We start from the raw sequence: 11,951 nt of genomic DNA on the forward strand, positions 1-11,951 counted from the left end.
TTCCAATATCAATTTTATATTTGCTACACTATGGAATGTATTATTTTATGAATAAATCTTAACCACATTAGGTTGTAGCATATTAAATTGTCATGCTGTAAATTAAAAGTAGTCAAGGATCAGGATTACTTCATGGTTCAGATCTGATCTCTACATACCTGTTTTCTTATCCCTTTGCATTAGCAGGAAGAATTAGCAATGGCTGCCCAATCATTAAGTGAATGCCTAAGAGAAATAACATTTATTGACATATATTCCTTTAACCACTAGTTAAAAGTACTTCATCCACACATAAGCCTTAACTTCCCAGGGAAGACTGGGTAGAAAAGAGGTCCAGAAATCTGATCCTATGTATATTTGAGTTAAGTTTATGATTTTCAGTAAAATAATAAAGAGTTGTTTGTATTTTAGTAAATTCTGTGCTCTAATAGAACTTCAAAGGGAAATTTCTAAACATAAGTGACCTACTTGCTAAGCATTGCTTTTCAAAACAATAGGGAGGATAGTTAGTGAAGACTGTCTACCAGCTATGCTTGCAATAGAGTATAGGAAAAAACAGAGGCTCTTCTTGGGAAAACAGGAAGATCCGCGGACTTTAATTGGAAAACCTGTTCCCCTCCAAAGTGAGAATGCCTTGGTCATTCCTCTCTCAAAGCAGCTGTCTGGCCTAGAGAGGACAGCAGGACATTCAGGGCAGAGATGAGGCACGTTGCATTCTAGACTGAGCCTCTGAGATCCAGGAAGCAGCTTAGAGCTGTCAGGCGGAGGTCTCTGTAGGCCTGAGGGCTGTCATGTTTTGCCACTAGAGATAGCATATCAGGAGTTGCACAAAATCATTGTGTAGAAAGAAATCCTTGCCATTTATACCTTTTATGAATTACATTTATATAAAATTCTACTTGTGTTTAGCAATATAAGTGTCTTGAATTTTTGCATTTGTTCTGTCCATATGTGCATTCTTAGTTCCTGAAAACCCTGAGAAAAAAAAAAAGAAGAAGAAAGGTTATAAATAGGAATTAGAAGATCTGGTACTTGCCCATGAAGAGTGTACATTCATGGGCAGAAAAGATGAACTGACATGAAAGAGTTCCAGAATACATCTCAGTACACAGTAGTCCTCCTTCCTTGGGGCGTTAGTCATGACAATCCATTTCCGTAGCGTCTCCCGTCCCAGGAGCCCAAGCAACTGCCTTCAGGACAAAGTGCCAAACGTGATACTCCTCATGAGTAGTGGAAGCCAGTGACTCCATCTGGGAAACCAGTTCAGACCCTTCTTTCTAATCAGAAGTCCCTCTGCCTTGAGCTCTGCCTTAACCTTTGTCACGGTGGGGCAATACCTCAGTAGTCCCAGCAGGAAGATTAAATAGTGCTAGGGAAAATAATACTAATGAGAGCTCCACTCCCGTTTGTGGAGACTACCCCGTGCTCTTTACAAGTGTTTTACTTACTTGCCACACCTCTTGAATCTTTAAATACTGCTTGTAAAGCACTGCTCCGAAAAGACAAAGAGCGGAGCCTGAGTAGCCAGCCCGCCTACACTGTCTCTGCTATACCAACGTGCGTCTGTCCAGTGTTAGCTACCAAAGAAGCCAGAGATTGGAACGAAGAATGTTTGTTTGCATGACTGCAAAATTCTAACCCGTCCTCTACCCCCACCCCACCCAAAGTTTTCAAAGTTTCTAGAGAGATTCTGCAATGTATTTTAAAGATCTATTGGGACTTTAAATCTCTGGAAAAAGAAAATTGCCCAAAGGTACCTACTATCCAGGAAATATCTCCATTGCTCGTGCAACACTTTGCCTCTGCCCAGGTCAGGTGCCGTTCGAGGATTTTGCTTCATAACAATACAGTTGCTGAAGCCCAGGCTGCCTTTTCCCCAGATAAGTTGTCTTCTCCCTGCTGTCTCAGTTTAAGATTATGACACTTGCATTCCTTTCCTCCTGTGAACATCTGTTCAACATCCTTGAGACTGGAACCCGTTCATGCACAGACCTTCAGGGGACTGGAATATTGACCCATAGCTTTTTCCTTTCACAACTATTTTTAGCCTTATAGTTTGTATTTTTCAACATTTTAGTCATTTTCATGTCTCCGCTTAGTCTCCTCATTTCTCCATGTTGTGTAATATTCCTTTGAGTTATCTTTTTCCAAGGAACTCAAAGAACTCGATGATTCAGCCCTCTGCCCACATACCCACATGAGGCAGGAGGCTCTCCTCCCTATTTATCTGAGGCACAAAATTGTTTGGCTTCAGGGCAGCTCTGTTTTTCCAGCTGTCAAGCAGCAGCTGACCAGATTTTTTTTTATCCACACTGAAAACTGACACGCAGCAAAGCGCGTTACGGCGTGGTAGGGTGGATGCAGGGTCTCAAAAAAGCACAGTAGCAAAATAGGATCTTGGAACTCAGAGTGGCAATGAACCTATGCAGAGAGGCAAGCTTGACAATTTTATTATGTGTTAGGTACCAGGCCAGCTGCTAGGAATACACAGAATAAAACCTAGTCCTTGGCCCTTCAGAAGGGAAGGACACAAATGAATTAGCATTTATTCATTCAGTGTGTCTGTAAACACATTATGAGCAGCTATTACATGCCAGAATTTATTCTAGGCCCTGCGAGTACATCAGTGAACAACATAGGCAAAATCCTTGGAGATTACTGGATGCAAAATAAAGCATAGGATATAATTATATGAACTGGAGTCAGACTCTTGGGTTCGAATCCTGGCTGTGTAATACTGGGAGGAATGTTTGCCTTTTCTGTGTGTTATCTGTAAGGTAGGGATGGGGCACGTGGGTGGCTCAGACGGTTGAGCAACCAACTTCGACTCAGGTCATGATCTCACAGTTCATGAGTTTGAGCCCCGCATCCGGCTCTGTGCTGACAGCTGAGCCTGGAGCTGCTTCGGATTCTGTGTCTCTCTCTCTCCCCCTCCCCTCTCCATACTCTATCTCTTTCAAAAATAAAATTAAAAAAAAAAAAAACCTTTTTTTAAAGGGTAGAGATGGTAACAGTACCCACTGCATAGGATTTTTAGGAAGACTATATGAGCTAAATACATGTAAAGAACTTAACAAAATGTCTAGTACATAGTGTGGGGTCCACAGCCTTACACATTATTACATTAGATAATATGAAAATTAATAAAAGGAAGTCTTGTTTAGAATGGAGTCAGAAGGCTGGCAGGGGTAGCTTTCATGCTCTCCCACTCTTCAGCAATTGCAGACCCAATAGGAAGGGATGTGCCTTGTGTGTACATGGATATGACTTTACCATCCCAGCAAGCTGAAGAAAGGCTCCCAACCCACCCCAGCTCAGCCAACGAGAGACCATTACAACTCAGCCAATGAGGAGCCACTGTACGAACCCCCCCAGTTTACGCTAATAGACTTTTTGTATATAAAAGCCCCTCCCAACACCTCTGCCTTACTCTATGAAAGAGCGGTTCTCTCCTTTGTTCTGCAGACTTGCCTATGGTTTTGCCATAGTTTGCCTGTCTCCAACTGCAATTCTTTGCTATTCCCAAATAAGCCCATTTTTGCTGGTAAATTAACTGGCAAGCCTTTTTTTTTTTTTCCAGTTTAACAGTAATTACATTACACAGTGAGAATTTTGTTAAAAAGAAGTGAGGCATGAGGCTCTCGGAGAGCACAGAGGCAAAGTACTTCACTCAGAGGGATGGCGGACAAACTTAGACGAGCTCACACGCAGTCCATAAGATTGAGTACGAGCTAACCTGATGAAAAATGGGGGGAGTGGAGTATGAGGCAGAGGAAACATTGTGTTTGATAATTTGGAAGCAAAGGAGAGAGCAGTAATGCTTAGACGTGCACCTAACTTAGCCTAGGTGGGGGAGGGTGGGAGAAGCGGTAAGAGTGGAGATCAGATGATGACAAGGAACTCCAGCTTTACCCTTCAGCAGGAGAAGCCATTAAAGGTAAACAGGAAAGTGATAGAGGTTGCACTGGGCGAAAGCGCCAGAGGAGAAGCCAGTCACAGGAGACAGCTGCAGTGAATTGGATGGGAAGAGAGGAAGGCCTGAACTAACATGAAGGTCTTGAGCTTAGAGGGGTGTGGACAGATAGCAGAGATATGAAAGAGGCTTATGGGTAGTATCAGGAATGGCTAGAGGTCAGGGAAGACTTTAGCTTTCTGGCTTGGGCAATGCAGCAGGTGATACATCTCCCTGAGGTGAGACCTGATGGAGAAGGATAAAACTTGGGGGGGGGGGGGGGCGCACTGGAAAGTGACTGTGGGTAGCGCTGGCAATAATTAATAATTAACTTGATGTGGACTAAATTGCCTCTGATAGGCTTCTGAGGGATCCAGGCTGAGAAATCCAGGAGCTCAGATCCAGCAGAGAGATCCCTGCTAAAGAGATATGTGGAGAAATCATCAACATTTTGGAAAGCCTCTGGGAGTAGCCGAAATTACTCATTTATTATCTCATTAAATCTCCACAACTCTGTGAAGTAGGTTAAAAAAAGACCCACGGGCATATAATAATTGGATGACAGACCCAGGCTTGTCTGACTTTAACATCTTCACTCTTTCTTCTTCTCCATGCTGCCTTCTGGGTGGTATGTCGAATGGCTGGAAGAAGCAGTTGTTTCTGTGTTTCATGGTTTCAGTAGATTGCTAAGTTCACTACAGCCCAACTCTGCTGTAGTTTCTGGAAATACAAATATTAATGAAACATGCCTGCCACACTCAAAGCAGGGTGCAAGAGACAGAAAGACAACAGGTCATCTCAATATAATATGGTAAGGGTAGTGACAGAGCAATGCACAGAGTACATTTGCCATAACTTTTGAGAATCAGGAAGGGCTCTGGCCTCAAAAGCCCTAATAAAAGTGCATGTCCAATCAAATCTGTTCGTTGGAATGAATGGAGTTTGAGAATGGAGAAAGGGGTAGAGAGGTGGGGCCTTGCCTGAGAGAACTTGTTTGGAGGAGTCATTATACCAGGGCACACTTGGCATAGATGGGATCATGAAAAGAGAAGAGAGCAAGACCTGAGTGGGCAATGGAAGGAAGCGCCCCTAGGGGACTGTCACACTCCAAACATCAGATCCACAGCTCAATGCATACATGTGGCCTCCGGGAATTCTAATATCCTCCCCCGGTTTCCTCCCCAAAAATGCTTTTGGAGGCCCAGTAAAGCCCAGTCAACTCTGGAATTTGGTCTTGGATTTTGCTAGCAAGCTTGGATGGATTAGCAATGTAAACTCCATTTGTAAACACTCTGATCTCCATGATGGGTCTGACTTGTTCACTATGATATTCCCAGTACACTGCCTGGCAAAGTAGCATTTCAGTAAGTATGAACCTTGATTGGATTAAAGCTAGATGTAAATAAACAGGTATACTCAGAAAGTTAAAAACGTTTTTTAAAATATGTATTCCATTTTACAGAATAGATTTACCATGTAGAATTTTTTTTTTTTGTTCTTTCTAGTAGAAGCCAGAGCCCTGAGTTGTCCATTGAGGAACCTCTGCTTAAGTTATTTTCTCATTATTCATGACCATCATCGAGTTTCCATTAAAAGACTTTGGGTGGTCTTTGCAATGTTACTCATAACCACATGACCTGATTTAGAATCAGTCTTCTGTGAAAAAGAATGCCACAAACCCAACATGGAGCCACATAGGCCAAATCACCAAATCAAGGCTTAATACCTAATCTAACTGCAGTTCCAAACTCCCCCAAAAATGTAGTATTCATGGGACAATCAGGAATATTCTGGTCAGCACCAGTCAGGTAGTCTGTCACGTGGACTCATCATCCCCAAAAGGAAAATGAGGTGATTCACCTAATAAGATCCCCTCCCTTCCCCCAAGGAAAGTTTCCTTACCTGGAATAATCCTCTCTTTCTTTTGTGAATAACTTCCTTATCCCACCCTCCTTCCTACAAAGAGCTTCCATTATGTACAACTTCAGAGTTCCCTTCTACCTACTGGATGGGATGCTGCCCAATTGATGAATTGTTTAATAAAGCCAATTAGATCCTCCACTTTACTCAGTTTAATTCATTCCAATCAAATTAACAATCCACTGTTTCTTATGAAATCTTTAATAGTTTGTCTGCTAACATGTCAATGCTAATACATTGGTGGATATGACAGAAAATCTTAACTGGAAAGAGATAAACATTTGTAATGAAATCCTCAAGAAGTAGTCACTTGAACACTGAGCTTTTCCCTGGGCCCCAGCAGAGTCAAAGTTAACATATAAGTATTCAACAAACTCAGTAATCACGTATTTTTCTTTATAAGACTCCTATTGACTGACTTATCTGAATTTCTTAGAACTTGCCTCTATTTCCAAGCATCTTTGAATATTATAACTGCTATGGTCAAATGGCCACAACATGTGGACACATTATTTAAATTATTAAGACACTGTTGCTAATAAAGGACAAGCGAAATGATATTATAACTGCCTTTGGGGTAGTTGAAGGAAACAAACACCAATGAATAAGACGTGCTTGCTGCTGAAACACTGGACAATAAAACAATGAGAGAATTATTATGTTTAGTATCTTTTCATTCATATAATGTCTTCCATGGCTATACCTTCATTCCATATTATGGAAATAAATAAAGACCATCCAAATAAGAACAATCAAAGGCTATGTTTTCAGAACTCAGTAGAGTAAGGGAGTCAGCCACCATCACTCGGCATTTGGACTCAAGGCAGGCAGGGCAATGGGAGTGCTCTACAGGTTATCNAAAAAAAGGAGGGGGTCTTCAGGTATGCTCTGATTGGAGATTATTGGCATGGGAAAACAGGAAGCAGGCTGACTTGAAGTAGAATATCTTGCAAGATTAGAGAGGGGAGCATATTAATCTTTTTCTGGTTAGTTCCAAGTTAGAAGCTGGGGAAGCGGGCAGTCATTGACCAAGTCCTGACCAAGCCTGTTATAGAGGCTGTGAGTCAGAATCCAATTGTCATATAGGATCTGGTCATTACCTACTTGCTTATGCGGTTTCACAGCATTAAGATTTCAGAGGTTAGGTTTCCTAGAATGAACTCAGTATATATACCACATGCTGGAATCAGTGCTCCAAAGAAGTAAAGATATCCTGCTGATCCTGCGTAATTACCACATTTGTGTTGGGACTGTGTGTTAATATATAGCAAGCATTCTCAGTGAAGACAATTTTGCTCCAAGGGAATGATTCTTGGGGGCAATATATATATATATATATATATATCCATCACAGATTATATATTATATATAAAACACAGATATATAGAAAACACATTGTACATAAACAGACATACGGTATATATGTGGTCTACAAGTTTCATAAGGGGTTGGTTAGAAAAAAAGATCTAAAATAGCAGACCAGGTCTGGAGTGAGGGAAGGTAGAGACTAAAAAATTTTTTGAGAAACATGCTATAGGGCCTTCATAAATACTGCTACCTAAAACTATGCTTTCCAGCCATGGAGCTAATTACCGACCATCTCTCTTAGATTGCATTTGCCTTGCAGTTTCTGACTCTTCAAACTTTTTCCCTGTTGGTTTATTTTCTGTTTGAAATACTATACTATCCCTTCTTCTCTCAAAGCGTGGGGAGTATCACCAGAATACTAGCAGACTCCCACATGCTATCACTAAGAAGATCCTATTTCCCATAGAGTTATTCCATTCCATGCTACATCTCCTCTATGAAGAGTAGCTCAAGCAGCAGGAACCAGATGCCTGTCCAGAAACTATATGATGAGAGCAGTCAAGTTGAATTCCACCACCTTGCCAGGAAAATGGAGAGTCCTAAATGAAGAATTTTAAACTGTATGCTTAACTCACTAAAATTACATGATAAACTTTGGACTACTCTAGATTAAAAAAAATGGCTGTCCACTGAAAAATAGTTAAGATGATAAATTTTGTGTTATATATATCTTACCACAATTAAAAAAACCCACAGACTTATGTTTCATTCCAGTCCAATACAAGCATGAACTCTTGTTATTGTTATCCGTAAAACAATATACAACAAAATCAGAAGGCCTTCTTTTTTTCTTTAAAGTTTTAAAATTTATTCTGGGTGGGGGAGGGGCAGAGAGCGAGGATGAGAGAGAATCCCAAGCAGACGCCACACCCTCAGCACAGAGCCAGATGCAGTGCTCAAGCTCACCAGCCATGGATCATGACCTGATGCTGAATTGACTGAGCCACCCAGATGCCTCCAGGAAGCCCTCTTAGATAGGACTGTCTGATTATGTGATTTACCACGCAAAAGAGAATAGGTGGTCTCTCCTATGGCAGATTAGATCTCTCCTTCTAGTTTAGTTTGGGGGTGCTTAGCCATGTTCTATTGGTCCTTGCTATTTCTTTCCTTACATTATAGCAACCACTACCTACCTAGCCCCTCCACTCCACAATTAACTCCAGCCTCATAAACATGTATCAACAGCATCACGTCGACCACATGTTTAAAGCTTGAAAAACACTAAGGAGATGTCATCATAGCCACAGCCAGCCACTTCGTGGGAATATGGTTCTAAGGATCTTGAACACATTTTCCCATAAAGCCATCTTAAGTCAGAAAGTAATAGAAGCAAATTCTCCAAATGAAAAAACCCCACAGAATACCCAGTCTTCATGATCTAGCAGACGCGGTGCTTTTCGACATGTCTGTGGCAGCCAGAGATACTGTACAAAGCCTCTGGTAAGCCCCAGTAAGAGAATTACAGAGGCTATGCCTAGGGTTTTTAGAACGAAGTCATGTCCTCTTTGCCAATATATTAGCTACCTATTGATATAAATAAAATACCCCCCAAACTTTGGGGGCCATCTTAGACTGTGGTTCCTTCTGAGGGCTGTGAAGGAAGAACCTGTGCCAAGTTCTCTCCTTGGCTTGTAGATGGTCACCTTCTCCTTGTGTCTTTTTACATCATCTTTCTGTGCATGTCTGTCTCTGTGTCCAATCCCCATTTTATAACGACTCATATTAGATTAGCGCCCACCCTAATGACTTCTTTTTAACCTGACTAACGTCTGTAAAGCCCCTGTTTCCAAATAAGGTCGCTTTTTGAAATACTGGGGATTAGGGGTCCAGCATATCTTTTCCAGAGGAGCAGCATCCCATAATTAAGTGCAAATTGTATTTCTAAGATATAGTAGAAGAGCCTGTATGACCCAGAAAGGACCAGAAAATCACACAAGCAGAGAACTCAGCCTCTGTAACACTTTCCCCACTGCTCCCATGTCTCTCCCTCACACACACCTATAGTTTCGTGGGGAGTTCTTGATAGCCAGGCAACAGAGGAAGGGTCAGCTTTATGCAAAGGAAGTCGGCAGCAGTCCTAACTGGATGGCAGATGCATCACAGCCCCACTCGGGGATGTCCTGGAATAGGGTAGGAAGAGAAATCTTCCTAAGGGACAGAACTTTTATTACAGCTGTTTTTCCATTTTTCATGGAAAGAGAGATGGCCTGATATAAGATCAACACTGACTCAGAGGTGGTGGCTAATGTGTTGGCCAGCTGGTGTCTTAGGGACTTGGAATAAACAAGCTTGAAAGACTGGTGATAAAGAAGCGGGGGTAGGGGAGATTTGGGAAAAGAATATCTTGAAGTAGGAAGGGTTTCTAGATATTTGTGTCCCACAGAATGCCCTCCAGAGAACACGATTATCTGTCCCATGGACGTCAGCCAACCTCCCCCCACCTTCCCCTTGCTGGGTGTACAGTGCCATGGTGCAGGAATGGACACTAAGCACGGGCTCAGCTGTATTGCCTCCCCTCTCCAAGGCTAATGTGACTTGCGGCTTCCTTCCTCCATTGCTTTGTGTACAAACTGATGAAAGCAGAGGCCAACACTGAGCCCCCAATATGGCACCATTCCCTGTAGTCCTTGATGGCTGCTTCTTTTCACAGCTCCAGCTCACAGGTTCCCGTAACTCTATTGACTCGCCTTCTGAGCAGTTCAAAAAGGGAGGAGCAGACGGAATTGAAAAATACTACTAAAGGCAGAATTGGGAGGAATTGGTGGCCAGGTGAAAATAGTAGGCGAATGGAGAAGAAAACCTGAGAGGAGTGAAGTTTTCAGGTTTTGTGAATGGTGAATGGGAGCACTTTTAATGAAGACAGGGATGATCGGAGAAGGGTAGGGTAGGGAGAGACTGATGGAGGATATGAAGAGTTTGGTTTGAGCCTCTGGAGGTGAGTGAGGTGAGTGAGGGTTAGCGTATGTATGTATCGTGAGCAACCAGCGGTCAAGAGGTCAAAAGATCCCCGAGTTTAGAATCAAAGTCAGCACTGGCGATGAAGGATGAAAACTTAATTTTATTCATAACTACGGTCTTAAAGGCGGTTGGGGGTAAGAGGGAGGGGCAGATCCTCAGAGGAAGTATAGGGAGACTCTAAAGGCAAATGTTTACCCCAGCATTTTATACTGAAAGTGCCAAATGCACAGACCTCACCTGACTTGTCCCACTTCTCTATCTCCGGCAACTAGATACACCTGTAGCCACTCAACTATTTGACAAGTGGGCGGAATAAATGGGAAGATGTGGCAATGAGAGAAGGAAAGGGGGAGGGAAGGGGTGGAGGAGGGGAGAGGGGAGGGGAGGGAGGAACCAACCTACAGAACATAATAGGGAGCTGGAGAAGGGAGAAGCCACATCTGACCTTTATCTCCTCCCTCAACTCTCTTTGTAAGACTGAAAGATGAGAGGCCATGTGAAGTAATGGTTAAGAACAATGGACTCTGAATTCAGGCTCCAAGACATCCTAGCTGAGTGACTTGGACGAGTGACTTAACCTTTCTGTGCCTAGGCTTCCTCCCTGCAAAATAAACACAGCTTCGAGAAGCTCCTGGGAAAAAGTTAAGTTCCACATACGTGTTATTGATGAGAAGGTAAGCCGGAAAAACAGGCTGGAAACTCCCTGCGGAGGGTGAGTTCAGACACTTAGCCTTCAAGCGCCATTCACAAATCAACGATCCCCTTTTCCCTCACTTGGCCTTCCAGAAGTTTTAAACACACCACTACTACCCAACATACTTTCACTAGCTAAAGAGAGAGGCCTGGGGTTGAGCACAGCTGCCAGCAATGAGCCCTGAGTTTGCGGGCCCCGCGGGAGCTGCGCGCCAAGCGCCCCTTCGGCTGAGGCGGCCGGCGTCTGCGCGGGNGCCGAGTGACTCCGCGCCGTGAGCAGCGGAGTGGACGGACGCGCGTCTCGGCGGCTTGCCCGACTTCTGCCTGCGCTCCTGCTCCGACCGCTCAGTTCCAGGCACACGCCGACGATGAAGGTGAGTGAGGAGCGCCTTTCCCTAACCCCAGGGTCGCGTTGGAGGGGCTCCTTCACCACACTCTCCCCAAATGGACCCCGAGGCACGCGGGACGGGACCGGGGGCTCCAGTTCGGCGGCAGCCCCGGGGCCACCCTCTGACAGGTGAAGGGACCTCCCAGAGCTCCCGCCTGGCGCTGGGCCCCCCGGGGTTTCTGCTAGAACGAGGCGCCAAGCCTTGGAGGACGCACAGAGCCACCCGTAAACCTCACACGCTCGAACCCTCACCTGGCTTCTCTCTCACTTGGCTTCTGACGTGCAGGAGGCATAGAGAAGCCAACGCTAGTGTGCTCAGAGGCCAAAAGTTTACGGGCAACCGCTCTTGGCAACCTCCGCACTCCAAACCCTCCCAGCCCACGGTGCCCCCTTTCCAGTGCACGCCCATTGGCAAACCCCGCTGCCTAGGGTGCAGCGCGGGCCGCGACCCTCTGCTTCTGCCACCCTGGGGCCAGACGGCTCGCTCTAACTGGACACGATCTGACTGGCTTGCAGACACCGTGGAAGGTGCTCCTAGGACTGCTGGGGCTTGCTGCGCTGGTCACCATCATCACCGTGCCCGCTGTTCTGCTGAGCAAAGGCAGTAAGTTCGACACATGTGAAAAAGAGATGACAATTGGAGACCAGGATTGGGTTCTATCTTACCACACT

At 44.3% G+C, this 11,951-nt stretch overlaps 1 protein-coding gene across 1 annotated transcript in view; it reads left to right on the plus strand.

Annotated features, from left to right (window-relative positions):
* Window positions 1–11,149: 11,149 nt before the first annotated feature.
* Window positions 11,150–11,951, plus strand: part of DPP4 (dipeptidyl peptidase 4) — a 76,643-nt gene continuing 75,841 nt past the window's right edge. The window contains exons 1-2 of the mRNA XM_077761033.1: window positions 11,150–11,265; window positions 11,796–11,883. Coding sequence (XP_077617159.1) covers window positions 11,260–11,265; window positions 11,796–11,883 — 94 coding nt within the window. The 5' untranslated portion in view covers window positions 11,150–11,259. The remainder of the gene's footprint in view (window positions 11,266–11,795; window positions 11,884–11,951) is intronic.

This window comes from Crocuta crocuta, unplaced genomic scaffold (assembly GCF_008692635.1).
Source record: "Crocuta crocuta isolate KB4526 unplaced genomic scaffold, BGI_CrCroc_1.0 scaffold153, whole genome shotgun sequence".
Lineage (NCBI taxonomy): Eukaryota > Metazoa > Chordata > Mammalia > Carnivora > Hyaenidae > Crocuta > Crocuta crocuta.